General features: G+C 44.0%; 1 protein-coding gene across 1 annotated transcript; it reads left to right on the top strand.

Annotated features, from left to right (window-relative positions):
- On the top strand, positions 1 to 25,826 carry IL10RB (interleukin 10 receptor subunit beta). Its single transcript, XM_084843646.1, has 7 exons — positions 1 to 481; positions 5,341 to 5,464; positions 8,148 to 8,308; positions 16,556 to 16,728; positions 19,322 to 19,481; positions 23,903 to 24,045; positions 25,233 to 25,826. Exons 1-7 carry the CDS (start codon positions 430 to 432, stop codon positions 25,452 to 25,454), a joined length of 1,035 nt encoding a protein of 344 aa, XP_084699772.1. The 5' UTR covers positions 1 to 429; the 3' UTR covers positions 25,455 to 25,826.

A 25,826-nucleotide genomic window follows, 5' to 3' on the forward strand; every position in this document is an offset into this window, starting at 1 on the left:
GGGGGGGGGCTGGCGGACAGAGCCGAGCGGTTCGCCGCCTCTCTTTCCGTGGGCGTCGAAAGCGGGGAGTTCCTGGGGCGGCGCCGGGGCGGCGTGGTGTCTCTGGGGATAAGGTTCACCTGGCTGCTTTCAAAAAGGAGGAGGAGAAAGTGGGCACACTGGCTGGGCTGAGGAACGAGAGTGCGACGAGGCTCGCGCTATGAGGGGAGCTAGGCGTAGAAAGGAGAGGGAGGGCGAGGGCGACGGAGGCGTTTCCATGGGGCGCAGCGTTGCCAAGCGAGAGCTCTAGGCGTGCTCCGGGGGACCCCTCCGAGGCTGAGGGCGGGCGGCAGCCGCGGCAGCCGCGGCAGCAGCAGCAGCAGCTTCTCTCCCTGCCTCCCTCCGGCGGGACGCGAGCGCGCGCGCCTTTCTGGTGTCGTAGCCCGGGCGATGGCCCCACGCTGCTGGCAGTGCCTGATCTGCAGCTGCCTCTTCTGGTCAGGTAAGGCGGGAGGGGAAACCCGTCTAGCCTGGGGCTTTCCTTGGCGACTTGGGGGACAGGTGTGGGCAGCAAGTAGAGCTCCAGGAGTTTTGGACTTCAGCTCCCAACAGCCCCTGACGGCATGGCAAATAGTCAGGAATGCTGCGAGTTGAAGCCCAAAGCACCTGGAAATCTACTCTCTGCCCACCCCTGGCCTAGGAGGCCTGGCGAAGGTTGTGCGTGCCTGACTGGGTGCCCTCGTTGCCTGGCATAAGGCAGAGGGGAGCGGGGCGGGGGCGGCTGAGGGCGGGGCCCTACGAAGAGCCTCTGACATGAACAGCTATGGCACAAGGGATGACATTCCGATCGCTCATAGGCAGCCGTCCCCAAAGGGATGACAACTCCCGTAATACCCAGCCACGATGGGAGTTGTCTAACACATCTGGAAGGCACCAGGTTGGGGAAAGCTGTCATAGGGTGGCCAAGAACTCCTTGCCTTCCATGGCTGGGTAGAAGAGTAATTTGTTGTTCAGTCGTTCAGTCGTGTCCACTCTTCGTGACCCCATGGACCATAGCACGCCAGGCCTTCCTGTGCTGCGCTCTCTCCCGGAGTGTGCGTGCTCAAGTCCATATTCATTGCATCAGTGATGCTATCTAGCCATCTCATCCTCTGCCATCCCCTTCTCCTTTTGCCTTCAGTCTTTCCCAGCATCAGGGTCTTTTCCAGAAATCAGTTCAGTTTTAGGTCAGACCATACCTTACCATGTACATTAAGCATGCTTTAAAAAAAAAACAAAAAAAAACCAAGCTTAATAAGAGGGTGACTTTACTTTTCAAGAAAAAGCAGCTAATCAGCAGGAGACCCAGATAAGCTCTCGCAGGAGCCTTGCAACCACTTCTTCCAGCTGCACAGCTCTCCGTAGACCCTACATGGTGGTGGCAAAAGTAGAGGAGGCATGATGAGGGAAACAAAGGGTGGGTGGCAGCTGCTCCAGAGAGCCCCACTGGTCGTTGTCTCACTGCAGCAAATGCCATGGCAGAAGAGCAGCTGGTAGGGCTCTCTAGAGCACCTACTGGAGGCGGCATCCCCTCCTGGCAACGTAATTCTCTGCTCCTCCCACTCTGCCACCTGATGTGGGTGCCTCACCCTTCAGCTACAGTCAGCATAGCCAATAGTCAGGGATTATGGGAGCTGTGGTCCAAAACATCTGGAAGTCACTAGGTTGCCTATCCCTTCTGTAGAGGTTTGGGGGACATTTCAGAATGGTGTGGGATGGAGTTTGGAAGGTTGTAGTGGGAGGGGGAATTTGCTGCAAATCAGGTGGAGGTACTTTGCACGAACTGAGCTTCCGTTCATGCAAGATGCTTTTGTCTAATTTTTGGTGATTTCCCCTCTTCCAGCATTCCCCTCTCTTTGACATATTCCAGTACCCCATCCCTTGCCATTCTAGAGGGTAACTCCAACCCTTTGGAGAGGCCTTTGGGAAGACAGAGGACTACAGAAGGATGACCGGCTGGGAAAGTCCTGCTACTCAAATGCCCTTTCGCTCATGCTAGTCTGGATCCAAGCCATAGAGTATCATATAAAACTAGAAGGAAAAGCATTTTAAAAAGTGAAAGAACACCAAAAGTAACTGAAGGAATGGGAAACTGTAATTGAATCCTGTTGGCATAGAAACGGGACTTTTTGAACCTTTTTTTGCCGTTAACTGTGAAGAGTATCAGTAGTTAGAATGTACTTCCTCTTGAAACCCTTTGGGCCAATGTAGTTACAGAGGTTTTTGAAGAACATGTGGAACTACAGAAACATCCTAGGTTGTTTACACAATCAAGATTCAGATATTTTCTGGAGTTTATTAGCCTAATTATTCTGTTGCAACTTTCCCTCCCATTAACAGGAAGTTTCAACTTCACACCCTGATAGGGAATTGTGACATCTGCCCACCATAGATGGCAATCCTGCTATGGGTTAGGTCAGGACAGGGTGTTGATCCTCTTTCAGGCTGAGGAACAAGGCCAAAGGCTAAGGGGTGAGGCCAATATACCAGCCTATTTTAGCTTAAATCTCTTACAGCCAGGAACTAAGCCTTAGGAGAGGCATTTCCACCTTTTAGAATGGGGAAAAATGGCAAAAAGGTGAGACACCACCAGACAATCAGTGGTTGGGGGAAAGGGGGTGGGACCATCTGGGGAATCCCAGAGGGCTGGGAGGGCTGAATTGGGACTCCAGGTGGGCCAGATTTGGCCCCCCAAACCTGAGATTTTGCACCCCTGGATTAGGTGATTCTTTATCTTGTGGTGAAAAAAGGTTGAGAGCCTGTCCCAACAGGAGCTTCTCCTTGGAGTGTCTTTTGTATTGCACCACTAAACTGGGAGTTTGAGAAGGGGAAGATACTACAAGAAAGTGGTAGCAGTTGGTGTTAAGAGTTCTGCTCAGCCATAACTCTTTTGGGGTGTGTTGCTTGTACTCATCCTGTTTGTCTCTGCTCTGTTGTTTGGAGTAGCAGAGAGTGCAGCATGGCACTGGCACAATCCTTGAGTGACTTGGGCGTGTGTGTGTGTCAGATGAACTGAGTACTTGCACCCAACATTCAAAACACCCTCCATCGGAGAGCATCCTGAATTGCTAGCTATTTTTCAGCTCATTTTAGTATTACCACAAGGTGATGTGATGACCTCTGAGTTAGATCGCATAAGATAAAGGGTGAAACAGATTTATCCTTTGTGAACTTATCAGTGGTTCTTGATGAAGTTGGCTAAATGGAATACTCCTTTTCAGAGACAGTGTACACCTAAGGTTCTAATGGCTTGACCACTGCTAGAGATGGAGCGCTGAATTAGATGTATTTCTGGTCTGATCTAGCAAATCAGTTCTTGTGTACACAACTCAAAAGCTGGAGTGAGGGTAGGGCTTATTGTGTACACTGCCAAGGGTCTAGCATAGGGGTGGACCACTTCTGGCCCTCCAGATGTTTTGGCTTACAACTCCCATTAGCACTAGCCATCATAGTCAATAATGAAGGTTGATGGGAGTTGTATGCCAAAACATCTGGAGGGCTGCAAGTGGCCCACCCCTGGTCTAGCGGTTCATGATACCTGCATTCTACTAACCTGTGGGCTTGAAAGCAGTACGGGCTCTAGGTTTTCAGAGGGTCACTGGGCATCCTCAGTGGGACACCCAGCCCTGAGTGTGTTGGCCTGCCTCCTTGCCACGGTCACCACTGCCCATTTACTGTCCTGCTCCCTCTGGGCCCAGTCTGCACAGCTGCCCAGAGGAAGAGTGGAAGATGTGTGGTGACTGCTGCTGCTCGTTCTCTTCTCTCATTTCACTGCTTGCAGGCTTGAAGAGGGCAGAACTTGGAGAACTGGTACTTGCTGTTGCTGCCTGAAGTAACAGGCTCTGGAGGCTGGCAATGGAACCTCTGCTGGAGCATGGGCCTCAGCAGATGCCACCACGGCTGACCCCTGGTGCCGCCCTGGTTGCAAGACAAAGTTATGAAACTGATCTCCTTATTCTGTTGCAGCCCCACTGAGTTCAAATGGAAAATTCAGACATTTTTGAATCTCACAGTCCCAAGTCCAAGAATATTTGCAATTGCTTTCACTCACTAAATCCCTATAACCAAACTGTTAGATACATGCTCCATATTAGTCCTGAATACTTGAAAGTGTTCTTGCACTTAGAAGGTAGTGCAAGTGACCATGATTCCAGGCACATTCATATTTGGGGTTTAAGTGTTCCTAAACCCTTAGGCTGTGACAATTATGTACAGCTGGAATTTTCATTTTTTTCTTTTCAAATAACTATGCTGTTCATACATTTGGATTATACTAAATGGTTCTGATCTGACAGCTCTTAGGAGGAAAGTAAAAAACTGTTTTGCAGTATCTAAGTACTAGATAGGGTTCCTTTTGCTTAATTAAAATCAAATTTAAAAGACCTGCTGAAAGACATGCACTATAAAAATAATGGAACACTTTGTAGTTTTGGTTTTGTAGCAGCTAAGATGTATATTTTTTTAAAATCCAGAAAACGGTAAAGGACAACTGGTGACTTCGAACAGACTAGTGGGTGTAGTGAAGTATTTTGGTGATTCAGTCTAGATTCATAGCAATACCAACGTTCATGGTATTTTACAAGACTGGGTAAACTAATTGAAAGTTCACCACTGATCGGCTTCTTTTGTAGACCATAATGGAAATATTTGCACAAATACATGTCTTATTGTATCATATTCTTTTTTTAAATCCTATTTAAAAATCCATATATTTCCATGTATATGGAAACCTTATACAAGGGCTCCCTGTTCTTCAATAAAGGGGTCAGCTATGTGCACGTTCAGAAACTTCATGTGCCTGCTGGTGCATTCACAGAGCTCTGAATTTGGGCATCTGGTTCTTACTCATCACCAGCACAGCCCTGGATATTGTGGGAGCTGAAAATCCTGATGGTGTCCCTCCTCTCCCTATGGTAGAATTATAACAAGTAGTAAACAACAGTTGTGTTCAGAAGGCCTCGGTTCAGATTTATTTACATACATTGGACATTCTGGCTGGGGATAATGGGAGTTGTAATCAAACACATCTGGAAGGAAGCAGATTGGAGAAGGCTATTCTAGACCTTCCATTTTTTAATAACCTCCTTCCGCTGTAACTTCCAGAATGAGTGTTCGAATAAGATTGTAACTTTGTAAGAAGACAGCAGGAGTGATAAATATATTTTTGTTGTTGTTATGTACAGTATGAGGACTGAGTAAGAACACTGAAAGAATTAACCACATTTATATGTTAAACAGATTTAAATATATGTTTTTTTCCAATTAGTAAAATAACTTCAAGATCACATATTAAATAGGATATTTAATATTTCTGCATTACAGTACATGGCATGGTTCCAGAACCTCAAAATGTAAGAATTTATTCAGTTATGCTTGATAGTGTTCTCCGATGGGATCCACCTAATTTTCACAAAGAAAATGTGACATATACAGTTCAATATAAATGGTAAGTGTGAGGCGAATGGCTAATAATTGTAATACTTTATTTTTTTTAAAGGTTTATCTTGTACCATTGTGTTGTCTTCCATATTAATGGCTAGGCCATTTACAGCTGAAAACATATGCAATGCATTATCCCATTGGACTGGTTTTTTTCAGTTCATTCACATGTCCGTCCATCCCCCTTGTTTGGATAAAGAATTGTATGTAATATGACGTTTGAGTGACATTGTGCATATATTTACAATAGCTCTTTTACTTAAAAACAGGATCCAGTAAAAATGTTATGGCTTACCACAAACATTAATTTTAGGATAATGCATATGCCAGAACATGCTCCACTTTACCATGGCACACACCATAAAAAACAAAGTGGTTACACTGTACAAACATCGTATTTTCTGGGGGTGACCTTCATCTCTTCCTTGGGGGAGGGGTCAACATAACCGCTGGGTTGGAGGGAAAGGTCCTTTTACCCCACCCACCCCTTTCCTCCATGCAGTATTTTGTCACACAATACAAAATACAATCATTGACTGGGCTCGGACAATCAGCAGAGGAAAAGAAGTCATGGTGGCTTCTTTTCCCTGCCCTGTGCATGCCGCTCACATGCCCTCCATTTCTGTAATTACCCTCCCTATGGCGCAGTTTAGACAAAATGGCAACCCGCATCATGGTGAGAGTAATTAGGGAAATGGCAGGCACTCGTGAGGTGGGGAAAAGATGCCACCATGGCTTCTTTTCCCCTCTGATCGTCCAAACCCAGCCAATGAGACCACTGCTAAGTTCTTCCATCAGGATTTGTAACTGGAGGCAAGTTGTAGTCTAATTTTAACATTTCGGGCTGCTTTATGTTGCTAAGCAGGGAGATGCTTATTCCAGCACAAGATTCAATTAAGTTACAAAAACACGAGACCCTCATCAGGAAGAAATGGCAGGATGCCCGTCTCCAGAATGAGGATCTAGAACTGTAATGCAAGTGGAATTATAAATGGACAAGAACCCTGCACAAGTTTGCATGAGCATTTAGATAGGACTGGAATGTAAATGTTTTAAAGTCGGTTGGTTAGAAGGGACAGAACTCCCAAGCAAGGACAATTGTCCATTGCTCAATCATCTTAGGGCCAAACTAAATGTTCTTCAAATCATGCATAGCAGAGCTATGCATGACTAGCTTATTTACTTCAGTGTAAGCTCATGGGGCCCTGATTCAGATTGGGACTGTGGTGCTCCAGGATAGGGGATTTAAGCTTCCCCCTGTATTTTTATTCCAAAATTCCACACACACACACACCACTTAAATCACACACACACACACACACACACGCACAGCATGCTTACATTGAACTAAGTATGACCATCACAGATAGCTGTGTTATGCATGATATGAAGAATGTTTAGTTTGCCCCTTAGTAGACGATTTAAGAGTCATTATTCCAGAAGCTCACCTGATGAGTGCATGTGCCATATCGGTTGGAGGGTTTTAGAGCATCCCTAGGTGCCACGTTAGTAAGAATTGCTTACCATATTCTAGTGCACTCATAATATGTGAGTCATTTCTCCTGTAGCTCTCTCTGCTTTATCGCATTGGTTTGTCATCAAGGCAAATCCCTTTCCAGTGTTCATGCTGCAAGTGACCTAGGGTGTTTCCACGCTAGGGTTATATTGTGCAATCACCCTTCCTCAAATACAGAATTTGATGGCAGGAGGGTTCTCTGCCACAGAAAATCCATTAAGGAGGGGAAGACGGAATGGCTGAATAATTTCATTGGATTGGTATTGCTAGGAACCATCCATCTGGAAGCATCCCTACTGCCCTAACTTAGTTGCCTCTGAAGAATTAATTAATTTAAAATTTATACCCCAACCTATCTTAAAATAAAAAGTGGCTAGCAATATTAAAAATAAAGCATCACATAAATTATAGAATAAAACATTTAATTTCAATATATAAAAACAAATGGCTTAGTTTAATAAAATCAAAACCGTAAAATCACAATCAAAATTTCAAAATGAACATTTTGCATGCATTTTGAAAGCCTGTTAGTATGTAGTCTTGACACATCTCCCCCTAGGCAAACAGAGCACTGGTGCCATCCCAGAGGAGGTCCTGATCCTTATAGGAAGCCAGTGCCATTGTTACACAGCTGCTTGATTCTGTTTCTGTCTTCCTATCCTTTCAAGATTGTGGGATTTTGTGCCAGTTAAAGTTCCTGGTCTTCAAAGGAAAAACAGTATTTGGGCAACAATAAGATATATCCCATTTTTTGCCCAAGTTCTCTTTTACCTTTGAAGACAGTTTGGGCTGTAGAGTTCCTACAGTCATGTTATAGGTAAGCTAAGGGCCAAAAATGCTGTTTTAAAACTGTGATGTAGGTCTTTATTATTTTAAATTTTATAGATGAGAAAGCTGGCTTGCTCAGTGAGTAGTTAGGCTGAGCAGGGACTGGAAAGAAGGCTGAAATGCACCACTACAGAACAATGTTGGTTTTCATCACAAATCAGAAGGACGTGGTTTTTGTACTTCTAGTTTTGTAATTAATTTTAATAATTGTTTTTAGGTGTTTTAGATAATTTATCAAATATACCAGGGTATGGATGAAAAATTATTTAACACTGTGGTTTAGTGTCTGAAATAAGAGAGAGCTCTTTATTCTCATAGATAATTAATTTTGTTTCCTTTTTTACAGTTTTCATAATCAATTCATTGACTTATGCCAAAGAATTAACTTCACAGAGTGCAATATTTCAAGTATACCTACATATGGTCCTTCTAATATAAGAGTTAGAACTGAGTTTGAGAATAAGCAATCAAACTGGGTAAACATCACCTTCACACCATTCACAGACAGTAAGTCATTCTTCTAGTTCACTGATAGATACTTTAAGGGCACAATTCTATGGAGATAGTCATCAGCTTCCCAACTTGGAGGCTGACGACTATCCAATGCAAGGTGGCCGAAGGATGGAGGTGATCCTTGACTCCATGCTCTGGCCACCCTGCATTTTTGGCTAGACAGGCAATTTCACCTGTCTAGCCAGGGAGCTTCAGAGCAGGGGGAGGGGGCTGCATGGTGCATAGGAAGCTGTGTAACGCAGCTTCCACAGTCTCCCCCCACTCCCAGGGCCACCCCCTTCTGCCATCTCCACACTCCATTTTCGAGTGCAGGGACATAGCTGGCACAGAGAGAACTGCTGTGGCTATGAGGGGTGGGGGAGGGGTGGGGAGCATGATTTCTGACCTCAGTTCCCAGAAACCGAAAAATCCTATGGCTCTCTAGACAGTGTCTAGTGGCCATAGGATTGCTCCTTTAATGTTGTATTGTTGGGCTTTAAAATATGGTACTCCGGTTCTTTTTTTAAAAAAAACACAATCGTGATGCGTTACAGTAAAAAGACATAATAAAGAAAAATACATACATTTGAGTGTTATATTGGAACATTATTCCAATACATTATAAAACAGACCATGGTAAACTTGTCCCTAACCCTTTTTACATTTAAAAAAATGGTCACTACGGGCAAACAGCCTATATGTCCCTGGCATTGGGGCCAATGAATAGCTAGCAAATACTCAAAGAGGTCTTAAAAGGGAAGGCTTATAAAAAGCCCATCAGGAAAGCGTAAAGTAAGGAAACTTCTGCCCAATGACAAAATGTAACATTTCAAATAGAGGTGAAGCCAGTCATACTTCTTGACAAGGCGTAATTAAGGGGAGAGATGTAATGAATTCCAATGCCAGCTGTGTCAGACAGAGCACACGAAGAAATGAACCATACTCACACATCACTGATTAAGAATTGGTTTTTTAGGCTTTCAGTGACTAAACCTCAAAAAGACCCAGGGCCAATATAGATGATGTTTGTCACACAAAGTTCCTTGGTTAATAGGGAGGCTGGGCTTGTTCTTTACTTGAATCTCTGTTGGGTATTTATTGCATAAGAAAGCTATCCAGTGGTCCCTGGGTGAGCATCCCAGGGACCATACCATTCAGATTCCCCTTATGAGGTCAGAGAGCACTCCAACTTTGGAAGGCAGAGTCAGAGATCCTCCTCCCCTGTCCCCTCACAGCCAGCATGGAAAGAACTCTGTTGGTTGCCCTCCGAGATTGGAAAAGCGACCTCAGAGGAAGAGGAAAGGAGGCATTCCGGTGAGTGGGGAGGGGAGGAGACTAGAAAGGCCAGGATACAAGTTAATCTGAGCCTCCTCCAGCCTCCTTCCCTCCCCCTCCAAAGCGCCCTCACTAGACGGGCTAAAAAGCCCATCTAGTGAAATCTGCAGTGTGGGGAGCCGAAGTGCAGGGAGCCGCTCCTCCTGTCCTGCATTGGATGATTGGACGCCTCCAAGTTCAGGGGCTTATGATCACCGAGGGCATAATTGATAGGACTGCGCCCTAAGTAACTTTAGGATAGGGCCTTTGCTCTACCCATGGCACCAGCCTCAGTGATAAACAGGAGGATGCAGAGATGGGAAGAGGTGCTGAGTAGGGGAGGTGAGATGTTAGATAGTAGGGATGCTAAGTGAAGTAGGAGCAGGATTTTGAGGACCCCACTGTTTCTAGGCACCCTACTCATGAAACCTCATGAGCTTTTAACTAGTTGTGTATGTATAAAAAGTAGTTCCTTGCTTTCTATCGTTTGGTGCTGCTGCTGTCCAAGTGTTACGTGGTCTCACATTTTCTAAGGTGTGTACACACACTGCTGCTTCGCTTTCTGTCCTAGAAGAAAATGTAACTAGTTACTTTCCCCACCAAAATGAATGTGCTGCACAAATGAATTTGCTATTTAGATAAGGACAAATTGCCCTTCCACTCTGGTGCTTGGGTTATTGTTAAGGGACAGGTCACTGTCTTTCTCTTTGGATCTACTAACTTTTTTGCCTTCTCTCCACAATGAGCCACCTGGGACTGCAAGAACTACTTTATACAAATGGAGAAGATTCTCTTTTCTGCTGGTCAGTAGTGTCAATAATATTGAATACTACTGATAATCATAGAATCATAGAATAGTAGGGTTGGAAGGGGCCCACAAGGCCATCGAGTCCAACCTCCTGCTCAGTGCAGGAATCCAAGTCAGAGCATCCCTGACAGATGGCTGTCCAGCCTCGTCTTGAAGGCCTCCAGTGTGGGAGAGCCCACCACCTCCCTAGGTCATTGGTTCCATTGTCGTATTGCTCTAATAGTCAGGAGGTTTTTCCTGATGTTCAGCCGGAATCTGGCTTCCTGTAACTTGAGCCCATTATTCCGTGTCCAGCACTCTGGGATGATCAAGAAGAGATCCTGGCCTTCTTCTCTGTGACAACCTTTCAAGTACTAGAAGAGTGCTATCATATCTCCCCTCTTCTCAAGGCTAAACATGCCCAGTTCTTTCAGGCTCTCTTCATCGGGCTTTGTTTCCAGTCCTCTGATCATCTTTGTTGCCCTCCTCGGAACCCTCTCCAGTTTGTCTGCATCCTTCTTAAAGTGTGGTGCCCAGAACTGGACACAGTACTCCAGATGAAGCCTAACCAGTGCTGAGTAGAGGGGAACTAGTACTTCCTGGGATTTGGAAGCTATGCTTCTATTAATGCAGCCCAAAAGAGCATTGGCCTTTTTTGCAGCCACATCACATTGTTGGCTCATATTCAGCTTGTGATCGACAACAATTCCAAGATCTTTCTCGCTTGTAGTGTTGTTGAGCCACATATCCCCCATCTTGTAACTGTGCATTTGGTTTCTTTTTCCTAGGTGCAGAACTTGGCATTTATCCCTGTTAAATGTCATTCTGTTGTTTTCTGCCCAGCGCTCCAGTCTATCCAGATCACTTTGAATTTTGTTTCTGTCTTCCAAAGTATTAGCTATCCTGCCCAATTTTGTGTCATCTGCAAATTTGATCAGCATTCCCTGCACCTCCTCCTTCAAGTCATTAATAAAAATGTTGAAGAGAACTGGGCCCAGGACTGAGCCCTGCGGTACCCCACTCGTTACCTCTCCCCAGTTTGAGAAGGTCCCATTGATAAGCACTCTTTGAGTCCGATTCTGTAGCCAACTGTGGATCCACCGGATCATTGTTTCATCTAGCCCACTTTGAGCTAGTTTGCTCATCAGGAGATCATGGGGCACTTTGTCGAAAGCTTTGCTGAAGTCGAGGTATATGATATCTACAGCATTCCCACAGTCCACAAGGGAGGTCGCTTGATCAAAAAATGAGATCAGATTTGTCTGGCAGGACTTGTTTTTGACAAATCCATGTTGGCTTCGAGTAATCACGGCATTGTTTTCAAGATGCTTCCAGATGGATTGCTTTATCTTCCGCATAATCTAATATCTGCTATCAAATATTGAATGTCAGATGTTCAGTACTGAAAGTCAAACTTCAAGTCAGATCTGAAGTACTGAGTTGTAAATATTCGGTACTTATCCACTCTGTGACTTGTAACAGTGAATAGTATAGTGAATTTGGGAAGGCAAATATATTTGCCTGGGTTCAAAGGGAAAAAAGATCTATCTCAGCTAAACAAATGGTTTTGAAAAGTAGATACCTTTGTTTGTTAGCAAAACCATAGAATTTGGAAGGGGCCTATAAGACCGTCGAGTCCAACCCCCAAATGTTGGTGTTCTTGATGGAAAATGAAGGCACTTCCCCTTGATATCCTTTGATCTGATTGGTATGCTGCCAAGATTCTACTCCTTTCCTTGTGCAGCTTCAGGGGGCCTCTCTGGCAGTTGTGCACTTTGGAATTGCTTCATTTTTTATTTGCATTTATCAGACTCATTTAGATTGCCTCATCCAAGTATATTTTAGGAACATGTTTTCAGAGCTCACAGTTACAGATTCCAGATTAGTGTTCCCAACAGATTTCTAACATTATGCCATTTACTGACTATGCTTTGTGTTCTTATGAAGTTGCATAGTACAATCCACAAACTTTCTGTAAAGGCAGGCACCCACACCCACGCTCTGCATGAAAGGGAAGTCCTTGCCCTGCTGGGTTTAAATAACCTTGACCCTAGGCCAGAAAGCAAGGGGCTACTTGTTCTGACAGTCATTTTCAAATCTTTCTCTTAAGCTAGTGTTATTAATTGCAGTTTGGGAATGTTTTGTTAGTTGGTGCATGCATACATTCATAAAACATGGGTTGGATCCAGACTTGGGATTCTTCCACATAAAGCTTTTAATTCTGCATCATCCAGCCTCAAACACAGACTTTGTCATCTTCCGTTGTAACTCTCCCATGTTTTCCAACAGATTCTTCTGTCTTTTCTTACCAGGACAGAACCAATTAAAGAAAAAAAGACAGAATAGCTGCATCGTGCCTTTTGATTGGTAGTGGTGGGGGCTCTCCATCTGGAAACATCCTTAGTCATACCTGCAGTAGACACATTGAAATGGAACAGCTCTAAGCATTACTAAGTCCAGATCCAACCCCATGACAGTAATATGGGCTTTTTTATAACACAAAAATGGGGAAAACAGTGTTAAACCATCTTAAACAGTGTTAAACCAGCCAGATGGGCGATTAATAAATTTAAAAATAAATAAATAAATAAATAAATAAATGCCATTGAAGCCAGAGAACGACTGGGCTTGTGCACATATTATCTTTTACATTTTCATTTCTGAATCAAAAAATAGTTGCTGGCTTTACTTCTCAGTAGTCACAAGCCTGCTGCTAAGCAATGGCCAGAGATAGGTGAGATGCTATTAGAGGAAATGCAGCCCAGTTCTAGTATAATGCAACAGATTATATACCTGGTGATGCTCTCTATTAAATCTTCAAAGAAAGAAAGAAAAGCATGGACTCTGATCCCAGAGCACTCCCAATTAGGGATGGCAGAGAATTCTGCCATGGATCTTGGGGAGGCCGAATGCCAGCGCATTCAGCCCCCTGAAATCGGTGGCAGAACGGTCTGCCCCCCCGCCCCCCCCCCGGGACGAGACTTACCTGGGGCGGATCTTCCTGGCAGCAGCGGCTCTGGCGGCGGCTCCGGCAGTGGCTCTGGCGGCGGCGGCAGCCAGTCTTCTGACTGGCTGCCGCTGCCACCATTTCCAGTTTTAAAAAAAAAGACGTGATAGGCTACGTAAAGATTTATGTAGCCTATCACGGCTGACTTACAAAAAAAAAAAACACACAACGCTCATACGCAAATGGCAGCGGCCACGGCCGCCGCCATTTGCATTCCTTATTTTGGCACGTTTTAGTCTACGTCAAGATTTACGTAGACTAAGTCGGTGAAAATAAGGGGAATGCAAATAGCGTAGCGTCCGTGCGTTGTTGTTGGGGGTTTTTTAAGTCAGCCATGATAGGCTACGTAAACATTTACATAGCCTATCACGGCTGACTGCAGGGACACAAACATTTTGCATCCCTGCTAGCCAGCGGCCGGATGTCCGGCTGCTGGTGGAGCCGGCCAGTGGCTCCACAGAATCCCTGCGGAGCACAGCCAGCCGGCCAGGATTCCGGGGGGGAGGGAGGAACGGAGCACCTCCCCCCCACCATCAACATAATCCGCGAAAGGTAAGTGACTTTCGTACATCCCTACTCCCAATGCCCAGAGTATCCATTCCAAGCCATGGAGATGGAAATTGGGTTCAGAAGTGACCTCAGGGAAGCTACTTGTGCAGGTGGCTTGGTGGAAAACACTAAGCCCCCCAAATTCAGGACCATTCTTACACATGTTTAAGAAAATCACATACTTGATGCAGTGTCTGTCTATTCAGTGTCAGCAGAGATGAAAGTGAAACATATGTAACCTCGTAGAATCATAGAATAGTAGGGTTGGAAGGGGCCTACAAGACCATCAAGTCCAGCCCCCTGCTCAATTCAGGAATCCATGTCAGAGCATCCCTGACAGATGGCTATCCAGCCTCCTCTTGAATGCCACCAGTGTGTACTCAAAAGAGATACAAAAAATGAAGAAATACTATTGCTGCTGTTCTTGGCAATGCCAGTGGGCCTTTTCCTAACAAGGGATAGTAGCACAGAGCAAAAAGTTATAAACTATGCTATAAAAGAAAACACAGTAAGAGTGCCAGAGATATACCTTCCTACCAGAAAGCCCTTTAAAGAAAATCTGATGTAATACAGCAATGGTTCTGCTCAAAATAACAAGCAGGCAAAAGAAGTAATATGCAACAGCAAGTACATTCTGTGCTGCTTCCCAGGAATGACAATTATCTGGGTAACAGTTGCTTAGTAAATAGGAGAAGTACATGACATACAGTCAGGGCCAGAAATATTGGAACAAGGATAACTGTTTTGGCAGCTGGCCTCTGTACACCACCACATTGAAGTTGAAAGGAAACACACCCAGATGGGAGGCAAGTCAGGACTTTCAGCTGTAATTCAAGGGGTTTGACAAAAGTGGGGCACCAACCGTTCTGGAAGTACAGCCAGTGGCATACACGCACCCCCATCGTTGGTGGCTCATAAGTAATGGAACAAACCAACATCATTTCAAACTTAAAGATCGCCTTTAATACCTGGATGAAAATCCTTTGCAGTCAATGACTGCCTGAAGTCTGGAACCCATGGACATGACCAAATGCTGAGTGTCGTCCCTCGAGATGCTTTGCCAGGCCTTCACTGTAGCTGCCTTCAGCTGCTGCATGTTTGTGGATCTTTCTGCCTTCAGTCTTGTCTTCAGTAAGTGAAAAGCATGCTCTATTGGTTTGAGATCAGATGACTGACTTGGCCAATGAAGAACATCCCACTTCTTTGCGTTCAGAAACTCTTGGGTAGCTTTTGCTATATGTTTTGTGTCATTATCCATCTGCAATATGAAGTGGCCTATCAGTTTGGCAGCATTCGGCTGAATCTGAGCAGAAAGTATAGCCCTATACACTTCAGAATTCATCCTGCTCCTTTTATCAGCAGTCAGGTCATCAATAAACACCAGTGAACCAGTTCCATTGGCAGCCATACATGCCCATGCCATAACACTGCCTCCACCATGTTTGACAGATGATGTGGTATGCTTTGGATCATGAGCCGTTCCTTTCCTTCTCCATACTTTTCTCTTCCCATCATTCTGGTACAAGTTAATTTTGGTTTCATCAGTCCAAAGAATCTTCTTCCAGAACTGGGCAGGCTTTTTTAGGTGTTTGCTGGCAAAGGCTAATCTGGCCTTTCTGTTCTTGAGCGTTACCAGTGGTTTGCACCTTGTTGTGAAGCCTCTGTATTTACATTCATACAGCCGTCCCTTGACTGTAGATGTTGACAATGACATGCCTACCTCCGCAAGAGCATTCTTGACCTGGCTAGATGTTGTGAAAGGGTTCCTCTTCACCATGAGCAGAATTCTGCGGTCATCCCCTTTAGTTGTCTTCTGTGGTCTTCCAGGCCTTTTGCTGTTGCTGAGCTTGCCAGTTAATTCCTTCTTTTGCAGAATGTTCCAAACTTTTGTATTGGCCACTCCCACTGTTTTTGCTATCTCTCTGATGAGTTTATTTTGTTTCCTCAGCCTAATGATGGCCTCCTTAACTCGCATGGACACCTCTTTGGACCTCATGTTGGGGGTTTCAGTGAACAGCTACCAAATGCAAATGTAACACTCAGAACCACCTCCAGGCCTTTTATCTGCTTGCTTGGTCATGGAGTACCCAGGAAACAGGCCACACCTGGCCACGCAGCTGCTTGTCAGCCATTAATTCCATTACTTATGGGCCACCAACGATAGGGGTGTGTGTATGCAACTGGCTGTACTTCCTGAATGGTTGGTGCCCTACTTTTGTCAAACCCCTTGAATTACAGCTGAAAGTCCTGACTTTGCTGCCATCTCGGTGTGTTTCCTTTCAACTTCAATGTGGTGGTGTACAGAGGCCAACTGCCAAAACAGTTATCCTTGTTCCAATATTTCTGGCCCTGACTGTATGTTTGTCTACAACTCCCATCATAACCCGACCCATTACAGCCCAACATGTCTGGAGAGCACCAGGCTGGGGAAGACTGAGATACATATTAAAGTCATTTTTGATCCATGTTCAAGGGGTTCATTGGCTGTTGTTCTCTCACATGAAGAAAAAAGCTGTGTCTGTGCCGTGGGCCATGCTGCATGATTAAATGGATCAAAAGGCAGAATAACACATGCAAGTTACCTTTTGTTTTTCTCCTCATTTAGCAAACATTGGACCACCTACTGTACAAGTTGAAGCCCCCAAACCTGGGGTCTTGAGTGTACAACTCACAGACCCCTTTTTTACACGTGATGGTGTCAAGTCTTCCTTACAGGACTTGTATGGTTCAGTGGTTTACAGGCTGCTAATCTGGAAGAATGACTGTGGTGGTGAGCAGGTAATGCTTGCTGGCATTTGTGGATCTATGGCTTCATGTGTCAGTGTCTGAATGTACTTCATAAGAAGAGGACAGGAAAACTCGACTGAGCTTTGTGTCTGAAAAGCTAAGATTTGATTGCCAGACAGCTCCAGCAACCCGAGTACTATAATTTCCAGCAGATTTCCAGCAAGGCATCCAGCCTAGCCTATAACTTTATATTATCATTATAGAGGTGTGCCACTGGTAGTGTGTAGTGAAGAATCTGTAGGCACTGAGAGAGGTGGGTATTTTAAAACAGAGATCCCTAAGGTCAGGATCCAGCACTTTGCTTTCTGTTCAGGGGGTGAAAAGAACAGGGTCCTCTCCCGCATGCATTTTGACCCATAGGATTTTCAGGCTGTGGCACAAAATAAAAAGATTTTCCAGGGAGTAGGTCAGGACCAGCTGGTTCCACCCAGCTCACAGGCATAGGATTGTGATTTAGGTGAAGAGAGAGATAGCAGGTCAGATAGCAGATAGCTTTTTAAAAAGTAAATTGTGCCCAAAGGCAGATCTTTGCAGAAGAATGTGGATTGTAAGGAAGAATTTATAAACACTTGAGGATTGTATGGTTCTGGGGGGGTGGCTGTTCTAAACCCAAGGAGCAGCATGACTGAACTAATGAAGGCAAGAGAGGGAGGAAGAAGAGGAAACATCCCTTCCCGGAATTATCTAGACCCATTCCAGTCTGGGTTTTGAACTGGTTACGGGACTGAATCAGCCTTGGTCACCCCGATGGATGACCTTTATCAAGAGAGGGGCAGGGGGAGTGAAACCCTGTTAATTCTTCTCGACCTCTCATCAGCTTTTGATACTATCGATGATAGTATCCTCTTGGATCGACTTGGTGGGATGGGTATCGGAGGCACTGTATTACAGTGGTTCCAGTCATACTACCTACGGGGCTGATTTCAGAGAGTAATATTGGGTGATTATTCCTCAACCTCTTGGCAACTGAGCTGTGGGGTTCTGCAGGGTACCATGTTGTCCCCGAAATTTAACATTTATATGAAGCCGCTGGGAGCAGTCATTAGGGGATTTGGAGCCAGTATGCTGATTAGGAGATTTGATGCTAAATGCCATCAGTACGCTGATGACACGCAGCTCTATCTCCCTGTGGCATCTGAATCAGGAGAGGCTGTGCAAGTCCTGAATCAGTGCCTAGACTCAGTCATGGGCTGGATGAGGGCCAATAAACTAGGGATTTACAAAAATCATTTACCTTTTGGGGATTATGCTGATGGTGCGGGGGGAGGCGTTCCATCCCTCCCCCCGGAATCCTCGCCGGGGGGGAGGCGCTCCATTCCTCCTCCCCCGGAATCCTGGCCGGCTGGCTGTGCTCCGCAGCGATTCTGCAGAGCCGCCGGCCGGCTCCACCAGCAGCCGGACATCCGGCCGCTGGCTAGCAGGGACGCAAATGGTGGCAGCCATAGCCGCTGCCGTTTGCGTCCCTGCTGTCAGCCATGATAGGCTACGTAAATCTTTACGTAGCCTATCACGGCTGATTAAGACAAAACAAAACGCGTGTACTCAAATGGTGGCACCCATGGCCGCTGCCATTTGCATTCCTTATTTTCGCCGTCTTAGTCTACGTAAACGTTTACATAGACTAAGACGTGCCAAAATAAGGAACGCAAATGGCGGCAGCCATGGCCACCGCCATTTGCGTACGCGCTTTTTTTTTTTAAGTCAGCCGTGATAGGCTACGTAGATTTACATAGCCTATCACAGTATTTTTTTTAAATCTAGCCGTGATAGGCTACGTAAATCTTTACGTAGCCTATCACGTGTTTTTTTGTTTTTTTTTTAAACCTGGAAATGGCAGCGGCGGTGGCCGGTCAGAAGACCAGCCGCCGGAGCCACCGCCGCCGCCAGGAAGATCCGCCCCAGGTAAGTCCCGTCCTGGGGGGGTGGCGGGCCATTCCGCCACCGATTTCGGGGGGCCGAATGCGCTGGCATTCGGCCTCCCCGAGATCTGTGGCGGAACTTTCATACATCCCTACAATAAACTGAACCTGAATCCTGGCAAGACGGAAGCCCTGTGGATGAATGGTTCCTGGGTCCAGGAGATAGGCTCATTGCCTGTGCTGGATGGGGTTGCACTCCCCTTGAAAGATCAGGTTTGTACTCTGTGGTACTCCTAGATCCATCACTGTCACTAGAGGCCCAAGTGGCTGCAGTGGCTCAGACTACCTTTTACCAGCTTTGACTGCTATGCCAGCTATAGCCTGTCCTGGACAGGGAGAAAAGTACCTTGCCTCACAGAGCAGTTGTAAATATGAAGTAACTTAAAACTTCAGAGTGGATTGTGTAAGCCATGATTCCAACTCTTCCCTTTTTTATCCCTTGCATTGGCAGTATTATTTCAGTGTCAAGCTTTTTAACATTTCACCATTGTTACCATTGTGGTACACCGGCATAGATCAACAATGCTGACACTGGGCTCCACGAACACAAGTGCATTTACTAGAAATCCTATCTGTATCCAGCCAGTGTAAACAGAGAATAGGGTTGCATTGTTAAGAGTCTAATTTTCAGTTTGTTGTTGTGACTTTGTATTCATTCCTACTAGGTTAGAACTGAGAATATGACACACACCTTCCACATAGTATCTGACCTGGATCCTGGGACAACATATTGCCTTAAGGCTCAAGCATTTATTGAAGGATTGGATAAAAGTGGGGAGTGGAGTGAAGATTATTATACCAGAACAGCTAACTCAACTGACACTGGTAATATGTAATGGCTTAAATGTGTATTCATAAAGGACAAATGTATGCATTCTGTACTCTTCCCGACCCCACTTTACTGATTAGATTAAAGAGAAGGATTGGTGCTTATAAAATCAGGTTGATAAAAACATTATTTTGGTTAATGTGATACTGTTGTTGCTCAATTTAATTTATTGACTGTTGGTTTTGGCTCCATGTGTTCTTACTGCTTTTAATCTGGTAACTCTTTTAATTATGGAATATTGTCTGTATGCTTGTTTTAATATTTTGTAAGCTGTTTTGAGTGACTCTTTTGGAGGGAAAAAGCAGAGTATAAATTTTCTATAAATAGAAATTTAAAAAATCTTCAAGACTAAGCAAAAACAAAGGCCTGATTTCTACTTGATATGGGCCAGAGGGACAGCACTTGACTGTGTAATTGTTCTACTTATGCCCGGTCATGTTTGAAAGTACATATCACATGCACTGGCCCATTCACATGTCAACATTTCATTAACATGTCAGCAGCTCAACTGTCTATGCTATCGATAGGTGGTGTGCTAATGTTGACACATGAATGGGCCAGCACACATATACGATTATTTAAATGTCTGCAGGCACATGTGAGACCTTACATGGAAAAGGCCTTTCCTCATGGCCAGTGTCTTGTATAAGTCAAACTTAATAGACTTTGATTTGAAGGTACAACAGAATGTTATACATAAGAAGAAATATCTAATATAGAATAGAGGGCTTCCACTTAATCTAAAAATGACTGACTAAAATGGGTCTTCCCCTTCATGGATCACTGCCTTGTTGTGGCAAAGAGGCTTGCATAACTCAGTGAAGCCATAAGCTATGCTGTGCAGGGCCACCCAAGATGGACAGGTCATGGTGGAGAATTCTGACAAAATGTGGTCCACTGGAGAAGGAAATGGCAACCCACTCCAGTATTCTTGCCAAGAAAACCCCATGGAACGTATCATAAGGCTAAAAGAGATGACGCCGGAAGATGAGACCCTCAGGTCGGAAGGTATCCAATATACTACTGGGGAAGAACAGAGGGTATTTCCAAGTAGCGCCAGAAAGAGTGAAGCAGCTGGGCCAAAGCCGAAAGGACACTCAGCTGTGGATGTGTCTGGTGGTGAAAAGAAAGTCCGATGCTGTAAAGAACAATATTGTTTAGGAACCTGTAATGTAAGATCAATGAATCAAGGTAAGCTGGAGGTGGTCAAACATGAGATGGCAAGATTGAACATTGACATCTTGGGAATCAGCGAACTAAAATGGACAAGCATGGGCGAATTTAATTCAGATGACCATCATATCTACTACTGTGGGCAAGAATCCCTTAGAAGAAATGGTGTAGCACTCATAGTCAACAAAAGGGTGGGAAAAGCAGTACTGGGGTACAATCACAAAAACGATAGAATGATCTCACTACGAATCCAAGGCAAACCATTCAACATCACAGTAATTCAAGACTATGCCCCAACCACTGAGGCCGAAGAAGCTGAGGTTGATCAGTTCTATGAAGACCTACAACACCTTCTAGACCAAACACCAAAAAAAGATGTCCTCTTCATCATAGGGGATTGGAATGCTAAAGTAGGAAGTCAAGAAATCACCAGGATAACAGGCAAGCATGGCCTTGGTGTACAAAATGAAGCAGGACAAAGGCTAATAGAGTTTTGCCAAGAGAACACGCTGATCATAGCAAACACTCTTTTCCAACAGCACAAGAGGCGACTCTACACATGGACATCACCAGATGGTTAATATCAAAACCAGATTGATTATGCACTTTGCAGCCAAAGATGGAGAAGCTCTATACAGTCAGTAAAAACAAGACTTGGAGCTGACTGTGGCTCAGATCATGAGCTTCTTATAGCAAAATTTTGGCTTAAATTGAAGAATGTAGGGAAAACCATTAAACCATTCAGGTATGACCTAAATCATATCCCCTATGAATATACAGTGGAGGTGACACATAGATTGAAGGGATTAGACCTGATAGACAGAGTGCCTGAGGAACTATGGATGGAGGTCTGTAACATTGTTCAGGAGGCAGCAACTAAATCCACCCCAAAGAAAAAGAAATGCAAGAAAGCCAAGTGGCTGTCTGATGAGGCTTTACAAGTAGCTGAGGAAAGAAGGGAAGCGAAAAGCAAGGGAGAAAGGGGAAGATATATCCAACTGAATGCAGAGTTCAGGAGAAGAGCAAGGAGAGACAAGAAGGTCTTCTTAAATGAACAATGCAAAGAAATCGAGGAAAACAATAGAATGGGAAAGACTAGAGATCTCTTCAAGAAAATCAGAGATCTTAAGGGAACGTTTTGTGCAAAGACGGGCATGATAAAGGACAAAGAAGGCAGGGACCTAACAGAAGCAGATGAGATTAAGAAGAGGTGGAAAGAATACACAAAAGAACTATACAGGAAAGATCTTAATGTCCCTGATAGCCATGATAGTGCGGTCACTGAACTTGAGCCGGGCATCCTAGAGAGTGAAGTCAAGAGGGCCTTAGGAAGCATTAGTAACAACAAAGCTAACGGAGATGACAGTATTCCAGCTGAGCTATTTAAAATCCTCAAAGATGATGATGTTGAAGTGCTGCACTCAATATGCCAGCACATTTGGAACACTCAACAATGGCCACAAGACTGGAAAAGGTCAGTTTACATTCCAATTCCAAAGAAGGGCAATGCCAAAGAGTGTTCAAACTACCGTACAATTGCACTCATTTCACATGCCAGCAAGGTGATGCTCAAAATCCTATAAGCTAGGCTTCAGCAGTATGTGAACCGAGAACTACCGGAAGTACAAGCTGGGTTTCGAAGAGGCAGAGGAACTAGAGATCAAATTGCCAACATTTGCTGGATCATGGAAAAAGCAAGAGAATTCCAGAAAAATGTCTATTTCTGCTTCATTGACTATGCCAAAGCCTTTGATTGTGTGGATCACAACAAACTGAGGCAAATTCTTAAAGAGATGGGAGTACCAGACCACCTTACCTGTCTCCTGAGAAACCTGTACAAGGGTCAAGAAGCAACAGTAAGAACCCGACATGGAACAACCGATTGGTTCAAAATTGGGAAAGGAGTACGACAAGGCTGTATATTGTCGCCTTGGTTATTTAATTTATATGTAGAGTACATCATGAGAAACGCCGGGTTGGATGAATCACAGGTCGGAATTAAGATTGCCGGGAGAATTATCAACAACCTCAGATATGCAGACAATACCACACTAATGGCAGAAAGCGAAGAGGATCTCAAGAGCCTCTTGTTGAGGGTGAAAGAGGAGAGTGCAAAAGCTGGTTTGAAACTCAACATTAAAAAAACTAAGATCATGGCATGTGGCCCCATCACTTCCTGGCATATAGAAGGGGAAGAAATGGAAGCAGTGACAGATTTTATTTTCTTGGGCTCCAAGATCACTGCAGACGGTGACTGTAGCCATGAAATTAAAAGACGCTTGCTCCTTGGGAGGAAAGCTATGGCAAACCTAGACAGCATAGTAAGAAGCAGAGACATCACCTTGCTGACAAAGGTCCGTATAATCAAAGCTATGGTTTTCCCAGTAGCAACGTATGGCTGTGAGAGCTGGACTATAAGGAAGGCTGAGCGCCGAAGAATTGATGCCTTCGAACTGTGGTGCTGGAGAAGACTCTTACGAGTCCCCTGGACTGCAAGGAGGTCAAATCAGTCCATCCTAAAGGAAATCAACCCTGACTGCTCATTGGAAGGACAGATGCTGAAGCTGAAGCTGAGATATTTTGGCCACCTAATGCAAAGAGAAAAGTCACTGGAAAAGACCCTGATGCTGGGAAAGATTGAAGGCAAAAGGAGAAGGGGATGACAGAGGATGAGATGGCTTGATAGCATCACTGATGCAATAAATATGGACTTGAGCACACTCCGGGAGAGAACGCAGGACAGGAAGGCCTGGCGTGCTATGGTCCATGGGGTCACGAAGAGTTGGACACGACTGAACGACTGAACAACAAAATGGGTCTTAAATGGGATAAAACACTGTCTAGACCAGGGATGGGCAACTTGTGGCCCTCCAGATGTTCTGGCCTACAACTCCCACAGCCATCACTACTGGCTATCCTGGCTAGGGAAGATGGAAATTGTGGGCCTCCAGATGTTTTAGCCTACAAGTTGACTACTCCGATCTAGACATTGAGTTTTGTGGAAGAATGAGACAAGCTTACCAATGGACCAAATTTTATTCTCATTTCTTCTTTGCAGCTAAACATCAAATGTAAATGTTGTCATAGTTGTATTTTTTATTATGAAATGTCTTATGAAATATTCAGATTTTAGAACTATAAAATGGGGGGGCTGGATAATTTTATATGCCTCTATTTAAAAGATATGTCTATCACATATTCCATAGTAAAAAAATAACTTGGGTTTTTCCCTTTTCTCATATAGGTATAAATCCAGTTCAACTGACTGTTATTCTGCTATCAGTGTTGGTATCATTTATTTTCTGCTGCTTTATTGTTTTTCGTGTTTATCGATGGACCAAATACATATTCTTTCCTTCTTATTCTTTGCCACAGCATTTCAAAGAGGTTTGTTTTTATGCCCTTTATAAATAAATAATTATTTATTTTATTTTATTTTATTTACAATATTTATATACCACTTTGCATCAAAAGATTTCGGACTGGTGTCAGGAGACACCATTTGTTGTTGTTCAGCTGCTGCTAAATAGTATTACCATGTATGTAATGTAATGTAAGAATATGTAATGTATATAAAAGCTGTTTGCTAAAATTAAGGAACATTTAAAAGATAGCAGAAAGCTCATAACTGCCATAGAATGTGACAAACATTTCATTAGCCGATCTGCTTCCCATGGACTGAAGATAAATGAATATATCTAGTAGAACTGTCTGTGGTTTTTTGTTTGATATAAGCTCAGTTCTCACTTTTTTTTTTTAATTTTGTCATGGAAAAGCTATGAGATGGTCAGATGAAATTAGCATTATTTCATGAAATTGCTCTGTGTGAATCTGTGGTTCAGATTATAACTGTGTACATTACTGTGCATTTGGACTATATGCACGCAGCTGAAGCTCAGTCAGAGAGTGGGACTTAAAAGGTTACATGAGAATTTTCTTCCATGGATGGATGGATAATACCTCTCATTTATTTTGCCTTATGAAGGCTTACTATGATGCAGTTTTAGAATTCTTCCCGTGGCACTGACCCCTGGCCCTGGGGAATGTGGCTTCTAGTGCAGTCTGTGTGGCTGTTCACAAAACATGCTAAGTGTGGCTGAGTGTGGGTTGTTGAACCATGGGTTAGCATATTGTCTGAACCCAGGACATTTTCTGCAGGGTTGCTTGTTAATCACCCTGAACAACCCGACAAGAAACCATTCTCAAGTTGGTGTATTCAAGAAGAATAGGCCACACTGCATGGTTAACAAGCCACCCTGCAGAAAATGTGCTGGGTTCAGACAACACGCTAACCTATGTTTCAACAAACAACCCACGATTCAACAACAACCCACACTCAACCACTGAGTGTGGGTTAGCGTGTTGTGTGAACCCAGTTTCTGTGGCATGAAGGCTAGAAAAATTTACGTGTATTTTTAATGACAATTGAAATTCTTAGGATTCTAAAATACCATTAGTCATCTGATTCAATTTTTCAGTCCTCTGGGACAGCCAGACAACAGGATTGGTGTGTCCACCAGAAACTGATAGAAATATAGGGGTACATTTTTATTTATTTATTTTTCTCCTCACAGTTTTTAAGCAAGCCATTTTACAGCTCACAGTTTCTTCCATCCCAGTCACAAGGAGAAGATCATGCCTACGACAAGATAATTGTCATTTCAGAGGAGTCAGAAGAGGATAATAATGAATCTGAGGAGCAACTGAACAACACAAAGGAGCAACTCCAAAAATCCCAAGAACAAACCTTGAGGCCAAATGACATTTCAGACTGCACAGTTTTGGAACAGCCCTAAAACTGGAAACAATAATGTGCTGCACTATTACGCACTGACTGGCACATACAAAGCAGCTATTCACACTTTGCACATTACAGATTTCAAAATTGTTAACTGTATGAAATATATATATATATATATATTCTACTGTAAGATATTTGATAAGAAACTTGTATGTACAATTTTTTATTTTAAATATTTATTTATGAATATACTGAAGCCTTAATTTTAGAACAAAATGTAGACAAAGTATTAAATAAGCAAATTCCACTCATACAAATGATGGTATAAAATTCCAAACAATAGTTATTAGAGTGGATGTGCATTGTACACAATAATTCAAATTCATTATTACAAGATATGTATTGCGATAAAATTATGTTTGTCCTG

Source organism: Heloderma suspectum, chromosome 3 (assembly GCF_057233095.1).
Source record: "Heloderma suspectum isolate Gila_16-S chromosome 3, 16-S_ref, whole genome shotgun sequence".
Taxonomy (NCBI): Eukaryota; Metazoa; Chordata; class Lepidosauria; order Squamata; family Helodermatidae; genus Heloderma; species Heloderma suspectum.